This window comes from Onychostruthus taczanowskii, unplaced genomic scaffold, assembly GCF_017590055.1.
Source record: "Onychostruthus taczanowskii isolate IOZ18803 unplaced genomic scaffold, ASM1759005v1 scaffold112, whole genome shotgun sequence".
NCBI classification, from domain to species: Eukaryota; Metazoa; Chordata; class Aves; order Passeriformes; family Passeridae; genus Onychostruthus; species Onychostruthus taczanowskii.
In genome coordinates, this window is record NW_024497852.1 from 365,326 (window position 1) to 380,241 (window position 14,916).

At 47.0% G+C, this 14,916-nt stretch overlaps 1 protein-coding gene across 4 annotated transcripts in view; it reads right to left on the reverse strand.

Annotated features, from left to right (window-relative positions):
• Nucleotides 1-14,916, reverse strand: part of CRTC1 (CREB regulated transcription coactivator 1) — a 41,880-nt gene that overhangs the window by 17,189 nt on the left and 9,775 nt on the right. For all 4 annotated transcript variants that reach the window (XM_041425515.1, XM_041425506.1, XM_041425498.1 and 1 more), the window contains exons 2-5: nt 7,411-7,527; nt 3,129-3,266; nt 1,615-1,676; nt 736-830 (exon numbers count right to left, since the gene is read on the reverse strand). In XM_041425515.1, coding sequence (XP_041281449.1) covers nt 736-830; nt 1,615-1,676; nt 3,129-3,266; nt 7,411-7,527 — 412 coding nt within the window. The remainder of the gene's footprint in view (nt 1-735; nt 831-1,614; nt 1,677-3,128; nt 3,267-7,410; nt 7,528-14,916) is intronic.

Genomic DNA, 14,916 nt, shown 5'->3' on the forward strand with positions numbered 1-14,916 from the left:
TTTCCCGAGCTGGAGCAGGAGCAGGGCCCAGCAGAGGGCACCAGAGCTGAGGGTGCCAGAGCTGCTCCTGCCTGGAGCTGCCCTGGGAGCCCCTGGAATTGTTCTTGGAATTGTTCTGGGATCCTCTGGAACTGCCCTGGGAGCCTCTGGAACTGCCCTGGGAGCCTCTGGAACTGCCCTGGGAGCCTCTGGAACTGCCCTGGGAGCCTCTGGAACTGCCCTGGGAGCCTCTGGAACTGCCCTGGGAGCCTCTGGAATTGCTCTGGGATCCTCTGGAACTGCCCTGGGATCCTCTGGAATTGCTCTGGATCCTCTGGAATTGCTCTGGGACCCTTTGGAATTGCTCTGGGATCCTCTGGAATTGCTCTGGGATCCTCTGGAACTGCCCTGGGATCCTCTGGAATTGCTCTGGAATCCTTTGGAATCTGCCTCTCCCCAGGATGCTCCCTCGGGGTGCAGCCTCTGCTCCTTCCCTGCAGGTCCCTACTGCAATTCTGGGAATTCCACACTCTCCAGGAGCTCCTCCAGAGCCCCAGCAGCACAGAGGATCCTCCCCAGGGCAGGAATGATAAAATTTGGGGCTCAGGAAAAACTTCTCCCCTCATTTTGTGTCATTTTTTCCTGGATTTCAGCAGCCAGAAAGGTGAATGCGATCCAACTGCTGTCACAGGAAGTGGCAGCACTCCTGAATTTTACAAACATTATATAAATCTTTTTATATTTTTTTTTTCTCACCTCTCTTCTGCTGCATGTCCTGTGACCCTCCTGAAAAGGATTCCTGCTGAGCTGGAGTCATGGTGCTCTGGTGCAAGGCAGAATCAGAATTTGTCCTGAGAGAAAGCAAAACCCACAATATTTTTATTGTCAGCTTCACTAAATAAAATGAATTTTCCTCTCAGATAAAAGCAACAACTCAGTAAAACCTCAATATTGTGCATTAAAACCCAAAAATCTCTATATGGCAGAAACCAGGCAGAATTTCCTTGTGAAACAATCAATTTGCAGAACAAATTAGCTCAAGTTTGAAGAGCAATTGTTTCAATAATGGGATTGAGAGGAACACAGGATAAATTGGTTGCCCTTGTTAGAACAGAGTTTTATCTGCTTTGTTCAGATTAAGTATGATCAAATAATGCCATTTTTAAGCTGTTTAGCCTTATTTTGGTTATTGTGGTGGTTAAAACAAACATTCCTGGTTGGGAGGAGGAAAAGGAATGGTTCAGGATGTTGTGGAGATGGGAATTTTCATGGCCAACACATTTCAGGATGAACTTTTGAGTGTGCCCACCCTCAAAGTGTAACTCTGTGTTCCTTCCCACTGGCACATTCCCAGCCCAGTTTCTGCACCCAGAGAAATATCCAGGTCTTGGGCTGTGCCTGAGAACTTTTGCATTTTTAAAGAATTTGAAAGATTTTTAAAGATTAACCTTTAAGGATTTACCTTCAAAAAGGTATCGCTAAATCAAAGTATCACTTGCAGCCACCTCAATTTTACAGCTCACCTAAAACAAGCACTACTGAACTCACAAGTGAGTTTCTGAATTTCTAAAGGCACAATCCCAAGCTGCTGCAGGGTCAGAGGACAGCCCAAACCCCCAGGGTGGTGGCACCCACCTCCTCCAGCTGGTGTCCGACGGCGGTGACAGGTACACGGTGCCATAGGGACAGCTGTCCACGTGGGCCAGGGTTAAGGCAGCAACACTTCCACTCCAGCAGGAAATCTTTTCCCAGGAATAATCCCAATTATCCTTTCAGAATCACTAAACTCACAGATTCTCTACGGGGAAGTGTAAAAGGATCTCAACCCAAAGTGTTATTTGGATTGTTGGGATGTTTGAGCAGTAAAAATCCTTCCTCCTTTTCCATGGATTTAACTCCTGGTGCCTCCACCCTGCTGTCACACATCCCCTCAGCCCCACCACTGCCAGCTGATTTCAAACTGTCAGAAATGCTCAGCTCATCCCCTCCCCAAGTGCCAACAGGATGATCAACCTGCACTGAAATGCACGAGGAGCTGCAAAGGAGAACCCTGGGCTGGGCTTGCTCAGCTCTGAAGGGAAACTCCACTTCCCCAGGACAGCCCTGACCTTCCAGGGAATTGTGCAGTGGTTTGGGTTGGAATGGGAGGACCCAGAGCTGGCAGTGAGGGTGCACCCAATCCCACTGTTCATGTCACCCTTAAATATCCCCAGACCAGATCTGAGGACACCACTTGTCACTGCTGTCCACTTGAGCTGGTGACCAGAGCCCTTTGGACACATCCATCCAGCCAACTCCTGATCCACTGACCCATCCATCAAATCCAGTTTAGACACTGGATGTGCCACGGGACAGAGCCAGATGCCTCACACAGAGAAGGCCACCAAAGTCCCAGGGCACCTCTGCCCTGAGGGAAGCCCTGCTGGGTGTCCCAGTCCATCCTTGCATCCCTGAGCTCCATGTGGATCATCATCCCCATGGAGAGCTGAGGAAAGGGGAACTCTTACTTTACCAACAGGAGGTGTTTATGGAATGGATCAGAGCTTGGGGAAAGCAGGGACACAGAGCTGGGAAGTGACTCCACAGCCAGGGAGGAGGAGAAGGGACCTGAGGTGGTGTGGCACCCACAGGGGAGGGAAGAGAAGGGATGGGATGGGGTGGGGTGGGGTGGGGTGGGATGGGGGGGGGTGGTGTGGCACCCACAGAGGGGGGAGCAGAGGGAATGGAGAGGTGTGGCACCCACAGAGGGGGGAGCAGAGGGAATGGAGAGGTGTGGCACCCACAGAGGGGGGAGCAGAGGGAATGGAGAGGTGTGGCACCCACAGAGGGGGGAGCAGAGGGAATGGAGAGGTGTGGCACCCACAGAGGGGGGAGCAGAGGGAATGGAGAGGTGTGGCACCCACAGAGGGGGGAGCAGAGGGAATGGAGAGGTGTGGCACCCACAGAGGGGGGAGCAGAGGGAATGGAGAGGTGTGGCACCCACAGAGGGGGGAGCAGAGGGAATGGAGAGGTGTGGCACCCACAGAGGGGGGAGCAGAGGGAATGGAGAGGTGTGGCACCCACAGAGGGGGGAGCAGAAGGGATGGGGTGGTGTGGCAGCCTCAGGGAGCAGAAGGGAGGGGGTGTGGCAGCCCTGCTCCCAAGGATATCTGCCGGCCGTGCTTGTCCACGGAGAGCGGGCGGCGGTGGGGCGAGCCCAGGCGGTTCCGGTCCCGGTACACTCTGTCCACCAGCCCGTGGTGCCGCGTGGTCCTGCTCGTGTCCAGGGCTGACGACTGGAACGGGGTCTGGGAGAGACACGGGGATTACCCACAGGGAAACTGCCCAGCCTGCCCCGAGCCTCCTCCTCCTCCTCCTCCTCCTCCTGTGCCAGGCTGGCTCGCTCTGAGGAATCAGACTCAAAACAAGGTGTGCGCGTCGTGTGGTTTTGTTTTTTCCTCCGACAGCTTTTTGGGAAAGCTGCCTCCTCCAGAAGGGGCCATGCTGGAGTGCCCTGGCCTGGCCCAGCACTGCCCTCACACCTTGGCAGCCCTGAAGCCCCGGGGCTGAGCGTGGCAGGAGCTGCCAGGCGCCGTCCACATGCCCTTGGTGCAGCATGCAGGGTGCACAGGAGGAACATGCCGACATCCAGAGCCTGACCCGGGGCAGGAGATGCAGGAGGAGCTGCACGCTGAGCTCAGCATTCCCCAGGACACGCTGCCTGCTCCCAGGGCTGCCTCTCACCCCTCCCTGCAGCAGATTTATTTTAAGGGGACACTGAGAGAATGAAAAGAAAAAGAAAAGCAGTTTCCTTCCTCCTCTGTCGGGTGGGTTTGAAGTGATTTTCAGCTCCTTCAGTGACCCGAGGTGGGATGATCCCACCTGGACTCTTATCTCACTGACATCCTGAGCAGATGATTTCAGAGCGGGAGGATGGCAGGGGAAGGACAGGGAAGATGAATTCCCAGGCTAAACTGGAAAACTTTCACATTTTCCACAGCCCTTCCCAGTGTGTGCCGGGGGGACAAAGGAAGTACCGAGGGGTCAATCTCTGCTCGTACTCCACCAGCAATTTATGGGTCTCCAGGGAGAAAAACCCTCCCCAGCCTTGCACTCCCTGCCAATGTGAACAGCTTTGCTGAGTCCCTCAACACCATCTGTTTGGAAATCCAAAATTTCCTCCTCCATTCAGGTGCTGCACGTGGCAAATGCACTGTCCTGTCTGCCAAGCCATGAAACCATCTGGCTTCCACATTCATCCCTTTTTCTTTTGCTTTTTGCTTCTCTTTTTTTTTTTTTTCTTCCAAGTGTCAGCTTTGGCTGTTGAAAAGATTATTTCTATAAAGCTTTGCATTTATTTTGAAAGGCTTTGTTTGTATGAACTTTTTAAAGAGTCTTTCTACTATTTTAAACCCTTTTCTCTTCAGCAAATATTGGGCTCCTCGCCCTCTCTGCACACACAGGCTGTGTTAACAGAGCTGCAGAGGGGCTGTGGTGTTTATTTTCTCATTTCAGGGCCAACATTTTATATGCAGCAGAATATTTAAGGCAACAGGGGACTAGAAAGGAGCACAGTGACTTTTTACAGGACTCTCAGCACTTCAGGTCGTGGGGTTTGTGCTTCACTTCCTCACTTGGCTGAGAAATCTCAAATAGAATCTCAATTTTAAGGGTTTTAAATTCAAACACGGTGCTTTAATCTCTGCTGCAAGCACTGAGCAACAATCCCCACACACAAGTGGGAATATTCATCATTCCAAAGCGACAAAAGGTCTCAAACTCTTCCTTTTTTCTCTTGTTACAGCCCAAAAGGCAGCAAAATTTGCAAATACGTGCTTGGAAGGTCAACAGGAAAAGCAATTTCCTATGTCAGTGGTGTCAGCACAGTGCTGCTAAAAAAGGAGCAGCCAGCCCTGAGCACAGGGCTCACCTGGAATTTAAAGGGAGGCCAAAGCATAAAATTATAAAGACAAAAAGTTCCATGTAAAAAAAAACCAGCTATTTCTAAGGGTTTTACCTTTTATTGGCACAATTTCCTTATCAAAAACACAATAAAAATCTCCTCTGAGTGCAGCAGTGGCACGAACGAACGTGGAATGTGTCCCAAATCAGGGCTACAGTTTACAGAAATAGGGATTTTGGGCAATGCTGTTCCCTGGCTTTCCAGGAACCAAGATCCCAAAAGAATCCTGAATTTAGAGAAACAGAAAACACCTGAGGAAATGGATTTCACCTCCAACAGGTCTGGCTTCTCTCAGCAACCTTCCTATAAAATTTATTTAGGGCCAAACACCAGGACAATGTTGCTGGATTAAAATTCCCCATCTCTGCATGGCATGAGATATTTAACTCTAGGGAAAAAAAAATCGATTAAAAATAATTAATAGATCTGAGCATTGATTGTATTTGGGAAAATTAAGAACTAAAAGGGTTTCACTGCCCTGAAAAACATTCAAGGGCTTGAGACCAGACCCAAAACCCCCCCAAACCATGAAAAAAGCAGCTCAATACAGACAGGAAGGAAAAAGCTCAGTGCTCTCCAAGTGTCCTTTTAGGATTTCTCAGGAAATCAACCCAGGTGAGGTGGATGATGGGGAAGGAGGAGTGGTACCTACTGCTGGTTGATATTTTGGTGCCTCCTGGTGCCAAGCAGGATTTGGGAATTCATTCTGCCCTTCCCCATGGATTTAAACATGCAGGCTGAGTGCACATGCTCAGAGATTGCTGAAACCACAGGCCAAGACTGAATAATCCACTGGCTGCACCAAAGAAACCCCCGAAAAACCAGAAATAACCACATGACAGCAAGTCCAGGGAGCCTGCACAGGAATTATTTGCACGTTCCAGACTGGGATGCATGGCAAAACCTGGGATTTGTGTGGCAGCCCTGCAGTCCTGGGGGTGAACCAAATAACTCCTGTGCAGGGCAGAGCAGCTGTGCAGAAATACGTATCCACCTGGGCTAACAGGACCAGTCCTAAATACGTATTTGCACAAACCTAAAAACTTGTTTACCAAAGAGACAGGAACTGCTCCAAAGGCTTCAGCCAGAGCTCCGTTGTGCTGCAAATCAAAGAAGCAGAAGATGCTCAGACACCAACGCTCTCAGCAGGCACAACCACCCAGGCTCTGCCTTCACACCATCCCAGAGTCGTCTGCAGTCGTGCTTTCAGCTTCACACTGGAAAAACCTGGGAAGATTTTCCCCCCTGCTACAAACACATGGGGTTGTTTTGTTGCTTGTCACCGTTTGTTATCTGGAACAACATCAATTTGGGTTTGTTTGTTTTTTTTTTTTTTTAGAGTATGTGTGAAATTATCTAGAAAACCCCAGGGTTTAAGGAGAGTTTGTTTCTGTCTCCTCCTCCAGTCATTCATAAATTTTTGAATGTTCCCTTTTCAGCAGTCAGGATTAAAATAGTCCAGGTAAAAATCACCAGTGATGGCCATCAAGCACAAAAATACTGAAATATTATTGTTTAGAAGGAATTCTTAACCTCTTAACAAAAAGCTGAAGAGAAAAGCTTGAACAGAGCAGACATTGTGGAGTGACACTGGGGACTTCAATCCACTACAAACCTCTGCTCTGTATTCCCTGAAGAATTAAAGATTAAAATTAACTTTTGCCTCTCCTCTTGCACGAGATTCAAGTTTTTAACCTGCCCAAATTCAGCTGTCTGCACCCATTTCAAGAAGCAGTTAGAGGAGGTCAGCAAGAGTTTCTCCATCTTTATTAAGCAGCCTTCTTCAGAAAACCACAAACTGCAAAATTTCCTTCCCACCACATCCTCGTGAGCTCAACTGTAACTCTGACTGCTCAAAAAAGGAAAACTAATGCAGAAATGTTCATTATTTTGAGCACTCTAAATCAACTAAACGTGGAAATCAGGAGTCCACACAGGACCCACCAAGTAATCCTGTCCTTGGACAAGATCCTCTATCCAAACAGGCTTCAAACAGCAAAATATTCACCTGAAACTCTGATTTTCTGTTTAAGGTGCATCATTCCTGGAGTGACAAAACCCAGCCAGGACATTCTCACATTTCCTTTCCAGCCAGCCCAAAAAAAGTGATTATTCTGATACCATTTTGTGTCCCACTGCTCTTCTCCTCTCCCAAAATTCCTCCCCCAGAACATGCACATCGATTCCTCCATCCCCCAGCCCCAACATCATCTTTATTCCCTCCCATTTTGCTCTGAATTTACAGCATCTTCCCAGATTTCATCAGGAGTTGCATCTCTCAGAGTATTCCTGTCCCCAAAGCCTCACAACCAGGGACAGGAGAACTAAAATCTACCACAATCAACATCAAAATCCCCACACATCCCAACCCCACCAGCAGTTTTTAAACCAGGGTGTTGACTTCTGGACCAGCAGCTGCCTGGGAGGACACACCAGCATCCAAGGCCAGAATTCATCACCAAATCCAAGGAAAAAGCCTCTGAACTCACCTGGAAGGGGAGATCCATGGCACTGTTCCCAATCTGATTCACATTTGGCAATGACCCCCCATAGTACTGGCCACGACTCTGCCCCAGTTGCAAATATTGGGTTTTCTGCAGCTGTAGCTGAAAGAAAAGAAGGAGGAAAATACAATTTCAACTGTTACAACCAGCACAACTTGACACTGTGATGACTGAGAATGGAAATCATTAAAAGGCATCAATCCAACTTTTACAAAGGAGGGTCGACCTTCTCCACAAGTTTCTTGCAGCAGTAAAAGCCCTGGAGAAAGGGCAGGGAGAGATTTCCAAGGAAAAGGCAGAGCCAGGTTCTCAAACAAAGGACAGAGAGGTTTTCACAGAAAACCCCTTCAGCCAGGGAATAACCAAAGCACCACCAAGAATTCCCCGTGGGACATGGATGGTCTGCAGAGCTCCACTGAATTCCAGGTATCCCTCTCCAGTGAAATATTCCAGGGGTTTGCCCAGAGCTGGAGACACTGCTGGATGTTTAGCTGAGGAATGCTGAGGGATGCTTAGGGTGTGCAGGGTGTTCAGGAGTGCCCAAGGATGCTCAGGGATGCTCCAGGTGCCCACACCACGCTGCCAGCACCCAGACAGGATGCAGAGAAAAGGCCCAGCCTGTTTACTCCATGCCAACACATGGAGGATCACAGAATTCCAGAATGATTTGGGTTGGAAGTGACCTTAAGGATCATCTCATCCCACCCCTGCCATGGCAGGGACCCCTCCCACCATCCCAGGCTGCTCCAGCCTGGCCTTGGGCACTGCCAGGGATCCAGGGGCAGCCACAGCTGCTCTGGGAATTCCATTCCAGAGCCTCCCACTCTTCCAGGGAGGAATTTTGTATTATAATAGTCCCTGAGTACAAACTCACCCTGAGGACAGCTCACGCATTTTCCTGACATTCAAACAATTCCTAGAAAACTCAAAGATCTTTTATTCACAGAATTTCCCCCAGAAGCCAGCAATTTCCAACAGCACAGTTAAAATCTCTGTGCTTTGAGCTGAGGGACCAAACCCTGAGTTAGGAGCTGGCTCTGGAGATGAAGCCTCCCCACAGAACCCCAGGATCACTGAGGTGGAAAACAGCTCCAGGGTCGTGGCCAGCCTTTGAATAACAGCTCCCAAAACCTCAGTTCTCAGGGCAAGACAGCACCCACAAAGTGACTGAAAAGGGCAGATAATCTCCTCAGGCTGAAGATTTATAAAATATTTCCAGTTTTCTCTATCAAATGGCTTGGAAAGGTCCCATGTAAGGAGAAGGAAAGGCCCCTTTGCTTTTCTTGTGCAATATTTTGCCACGCAATTCCTGAAGCAAGACATGAAATTAGAGAAACCCTGTGTTAGTATCACTTAATGAGTCACAGCCCCTCCAACTCAGAGCACAAAAAGCACAATATCAGAACTAGCTGTGCTTTTTCCCTGGCCCCTGCATATGTTTTTGTTGTTAAAAAAAAAAAAAAAAAAGAAAGTTGTTTGGGATTTGGGCCAAACATTGAAGTAACTATTTCAACAGGTGTTGGTTTCCTTTCAAGAACCTCCAAAAGGCACCCAGGGAGGAGGGGGTGGCTTTGTGTTTTTTTTAGGATTTGGGGTTTTTTTTTCCTCAGGATATTCCCACCTCAAAGCAGCACAGCACAGGGAGGTCAGCAGCATTTGTCTTTCCGCTACACTTGCATGGAAATGAAGCGACCCAAGAGCCGGGGAGCCCGGGCTGTTCAACGCTTTGGCTGCACCATTCCTTTGAGCAAGGATAAACACTGCTGGAGATGTGTGCCAGAAATGAGAGCAGGGATTGCTGCTCGCTGCTCCCTCCCGTCAGCGCAGCGGGGAGAGCTGGGCTGCCTGCTCTGCTCAGCTCCTGCCTCGCAGCAGAGAGCGGCCCCCAGGCTCCGCGCTTATTGGAGCCCATCAACAACTGCCACTTGCAATCTGGGAAGATCAAGAGGAAGCAGAGCAGGATTTGTGTCCTGAGCCTCCCCAGCTCTGGCTTTTTAGCTGGAAGAAAAGTTGGGTTGAGTCTTAGGAGCTTGCTGTCATTCCAGCAGGAAATCAGGAGCAAAATCAGCTCCGGTTTTTTCCTTCTCAGCAAAAAAAAAAACCTGCGAATTTCTCTGAGATACCTCAGTGCACAGTGGGAAGCAGCACCAAAATCCAGAATAAAAGTTTGGGAAGGGACCTTAAATATTATTTCATTCCACCCCACACCTTTCAGTATCCCAGGCTGCTCCAGCCTGGCCTTGGACACTTCCAGGGATGGGAAATCCACAATTTCTCTGGGCAGGCTGTGCCAGGGCCTCCCCATCCTTTAGGAAAACAGATGCTGTGACTAAAATCAAATTATTTCATTTTCCTCTCCATCCACCCTTCGAGGTGGAGCAGGTACATGGCACAAGTGAGGATGAGGCTTTGAGAGAGGTTTGATTTTAAAAGAAAATAACAAAAAAGGAAAAGCCTTTTCTTACCAGAAAAATTCCAATTACTCTGGAAATGTTAACAAGTCTCAGGGCAGCCCCAGGGTTATCTCCTGGGGCTGGATTCAATTAGTGCAATTTGGATTCTGGATGAATTTAGACAGGGGAGGATGATAAGGAATTACTGAGTGCTCACCAGATTTATTAATTTCATGAACCACGAGGACTCGGTGACTCTACACTGCAGCTTTTCCACTTCTCTGTGCTGTGGCCAAGAGCAGCTCCCTGACAGCTGAAAATATTGCTAAATATCCCTGCTCCTTCCCAAGGAAGCTTTTGGTAAGAAAACAGCTTTTGCTTGTTAAACCACTTTATTTCTAGTTGGTTTTCTTGTCCTGAAGAAATGTTCTGAAGGAATGTTCCCCAAACACCAGATCCAAATGGAATCTGTAATTTTCCTTCCACCAGCCTTTCTCTTACTCAACTTTAAATCTTCTTTTTTTTTTTTTGCTTTAAAATCCAATGTAATCACAAAAAAAAAATCACAATTTATGTGAACATTTATATGAAACACATCAGTTTTTCCATTTGGGTTACCACTTGTTGGACACTTAGCTGTGTTTGTAGGGAGAGATTCAAGTTCTACATTAAAAAAAACAATAAATAAAGAGGGAAGCAAAACCCTAAATACAAATCCACTTTTCCTACAGATTTTCTAATATGCAGGTGGGAATTAAATGAAACATTTATTAAGAATTCAACACTTGAAGTTATTGAAATTCTCCCCTGAAAAATTCAGAGTGAATTCCAAATTTGTGGGCAGAACTTACTGGGCAGTTTGGCAGTTTTGGCACCATAAATCAACCCAAGTCCACAGTAAAGGTTTCTCTTAAAATGCCTTTTTTAACAGATGAAATGTGGACTGCCAGAACGATAATAAAAGGGTGGAGTGTCCGTTTGATAAAACCCCAGATATCTGATGACTGCAGGAAGCAAAGATTTGGTGATAACAGCTTTTGCACTGCCTTGCAGTTTCCACACCGAGCTTTCTTATAATTTCATTTTTTACCCTTTAAAAAAAAAACCCTTCCTCTTTAGCACCTCCTCTAATGAGCAGCAAAACCAGCACAGATTAAAATTAGCAAAGTATTATTAAAGCTTAATTGGGCCTTCAGTTCTGCAGGCAGGATTTAGTGGGAGTTTTAGAGGCTGCACTTTTGGGAAATCCCTTTGTGCCAAGCTGAGTTTGCTTGCACAGGGGTGAAATTCCCTGGAATCTTCACCTGGAGCACGCAGCCCTGGTGCAGGATTTGGGGTTGGTGTCAGGATTTTGGATGTGTGGAACTTCCCAGAGAGGAAGCAGAAGAAGAAGAGGCTCCCCAAGCGCTGCTGTGGCTTGTCTCTGCAGCTGGAATTAAACAGCAAGTCAAAGAGCTGCGGGTCCTGCTGCCATCCCAGCGGGACTGGTGCCTTCAAAGGGACATTTCTCCCCACTCACAGCCCTCGTGTTGATAAGAAAAGCAAATAAAAGCTTAGAAAGAAAGAGACCTTAACAGCGATTTAATGATTCGGCTTTAGATTTAGTGGCAGCGCTGCCCGCGAGCTACAAATCACCTCATTAACCCCTTAATTATTTCAAAAGTTCTTTAAGGTGCCAAAAAGTCTCCAAACACTTTGGCTTCTCAAGGGAATGTTTTTTTGTTTTTTTTTTGTTAACAGTTCAAAATTCACGCTAAAATTTGAATTTTAAAAACTCAAGGCTTGCTACTCAAATAATTAGTAAAATGAATACATTCAAATAACTGCTCGTTAAGAACCCAAGCTCCCTGAAAACTGCCTGGGATTTCTTTCATGCAACGAGGAAAGAATCACAAATAAATACGAGAAAATCCTGGAAAAGCAAGGAAAAGGGAATTTCTGTTCATTCTGTTAATTCCAGCAGCTGCCGGTGCCCCTCCACATCCCCAAGCTGAAAATTAAAATCAATCACAAAGTTCTGAGCACAGAACAAGGTCAGGGGCAGAGGATTTGGTTTCAGATCCCAAAGTGTTCCCATCTCGGGGATCCTCCTGGAAAATGGGAATAATCCCAGCAGGGGAATTCTGGAAAGGCTCTTCTGGGACTCCTCACAGTCCTGCCCTGCAGGTTTCACTCTCCATCTGCAACTCCAAGTTTGAGTGGAGCTCCAAGCCTGGAAAAGTGGGGATAAATGAAAATATTCCAAATATTCCAGAGGCTCCCAGTCAGCCACCAGCACCTCTGGATCCCACCTGGGGAGTGAGGATACACAAATTAAAATACCCTGCTGCTCCCAGAGGAGAGGAATGAAGGTTGGGAAGACTTTTGGACTTTTTAATCTCTATAATGCTTTTAGAGCTTGGGTGAATACTGATGGTATTTATAATTTTATCATGTTTTGGATAATTTATTGCAAATAATTACAAATACTTCCATTATTTACATGTTACTGATATAAATTCACCCATGCTGTTATCAAATATTCAATAGGTGGCTGAAGAGATGGATTTGCAAGTTTAGCTTTTTATTTTAATTTCCCATGTAATTAAAAATGAATACTATGAAATCTAACAACAGCAATATTTTCACCTCAGCAGGCACCTGTAATGTAAATAATGGAGTTTATCTTCAATGCCCTGATAAATGAGGGAAATAAATCTTGTAGTGCAAAGGCACACGTTTGAAATTGTCTTTCAGAGCACCTCAGAGAAAGAAAAAGGTGTGATAACAGCAAAGCACAGCTCCAATTCTGTGATAAAACACCCTGATCCTCTAGGAAAGGGCTTGAGACAGAGGGAGATAAAAAAAATATCTGCAATTCCAGCGAGGTGAGCAGGCTGCTGTCAGCTGAGAATTAAAATAGGGGCTCAGAAATCCCAAGCAGTGCCTGTGTGAACACAAAGGAACCCCTGCAGCTGCTGAAAAACCTCTCCAAAATTAAGGCAGAACTGCAAGTTCCGTGCTCTGACAGAGGAGAAGGAGGTGATGGAGTAAGTTCTTATCTGCAGTCTGTGATAACCCGAGGAAGGCATTCCCACCGTTGGGATTTGGGACTAAAACCGAGCTTTTTTTTGGGAATAATCAACATTTCATGGCCACGAGGAAGAGGGAACAGGATCCAGAGGCAGCTCCTCGGCTCTCCCCAGCCCCGTTTGTCAGGATGAAGAGAGAGGAGCCCGTGCCTCCCTCTGCCTGGGCTGTCACACTCAGGAAGAGGCAGATTTCTAAAGTCACCGATTTCCTGCAGTTTGCAGCCCTGCTCCAAGAGCAGCAGAGGCTCCAAAGGCGCAGCTGTTCCTCCCAGGAAGGAGGGGAGAGGAAATGAAGGCTGAAGTTGAGAGGAAAGGGATAATCCACAGTGAGAGCAGCTGCTCTGCCTGCCTCGCTGGGGACTCCAGAGATTCCAGCAGCAGCTTGGAACAAAATGTTTTGCAACGGTTTGGAGAGGGGGGTGTTTTGAATTTTCTGGGTGTTTTTAGTGTCATGAAAGTGAAGATTTGAAGGCTGGGTCTGGACAGAGGAGGGAGGACAAGCCCAGCAAAAGTTTCCCTTGTTTCTTGTGCCAATCCTTGCTGGGCTCCCAAGGATCCTGGTGTCCTGGAGAGATGGATTTTGCAAGGGAATGGGACAAGCAAAGCCAAAACAGGAAGCCAAATGTCTACTAGAAACAAAGTGAAAATTACCCCGAAAAACTGCAGACATATGGGATGAACTGGATGTGACCCCGGGCTCGTGGAACTGCTACATCATTGTTTACTCCTCCAGCAGCACAACTGTCACTGCAGTCACTTTTAAGGATTTGTTCCATTATCCCATCGCCGTGTCAGGACACAAACAGAGCTCTCAGGCCAAGCAAACGCAGCCAGGAAGAACAAAAATGCAGGAAAAGGCCAAAAAAAAGCATTTTTGTTGCTTTTTTGGGGTGTTTTTTTTTTTAAGGGAAGGAAGCTGTTGTAATATCTTGGAATTTAGCAGCCAAAAAAGAGCAGAAGTTTTGTTTCTGCCACTGAGACACTTCCCAAGCAACAGCCTTGATTTTCAGGGATTTTAATTTTCACCCCCAATGCACCAAATTTTCTCCAAAACTTCAAAAATTAACAACAAAACAGGAGGTGATACCTCCAAGGACCAGGAGCAAAGGGTTGTGCTGCTGCCTGGAATTGTTCCAGCTCCCACCAGCTCAGCACAGAGCAAAGGGGAAGCAAAATCCTTCTCTTCCATCTCCTGGAGTGAAACAGGAACTCCATGGAAAAACAAACTGGGATTCAGAAAAAGGTGGTTTTATTGTGAAAGTAATAAAAACTGCCAGGCACAGGGAAGGGCACAGCCAGGCAGCTGACTTGAGACTTTGTAAATCTGATTATTTTTAAGGTTACCTGATAGCATTGCTTCAATCCTGCACTTCCAGTGGCTTCCCAGGAAAATCCTGAGGGCTCAAAGGTTGCAACACCTGCAGGAGGCCCCTGCAGCTGCTGAAAAACCTCTCCAAAATTAAGGCAGAACTGCAAATTCTGTGCTCTGATAGAGGTTCTCATCTCCAGTCTGTGATAACCTGAGGAAGGCATTCCCACCCTCTGGATTTGGGACTCAAACCATTCCTTTTTGCAGGCTGATGGCCAGGAAGCAGAGAACTGGGAGGCAAGGATCACTTCTTCTTTGTTAGCATCAAACTCTGGGTACTTGGTGACTCCTGGAGAACAGGAGACAAAGCAAACCCAAAAAACAACCCAAAAAAGCAACCCCAGAAAGGAGAGACACAGCCCTACCCCACACAGCTGAGGTGCAACACAGCACTCGCTATAAAACAACCTAAAATAAATTTCTCACAGTAAAGTCTGATCCTTAGAAGGGATCCCATTACTAGAATCAACCTAAAATAAATTTATTTCTTCAGGGTCAACCTAAAATAAATTTATAGCAGACTACACTGAGATAAAAGGGATCCATCAGGATCAAGTTAAAATGAGTTTATCACAGAACAGGCTGAGTTAGAAGGGACCCATCAGGACCAAGCTAAAATGAATTTATTGCAGACTACACTGAAATAAAAGGGATCCAT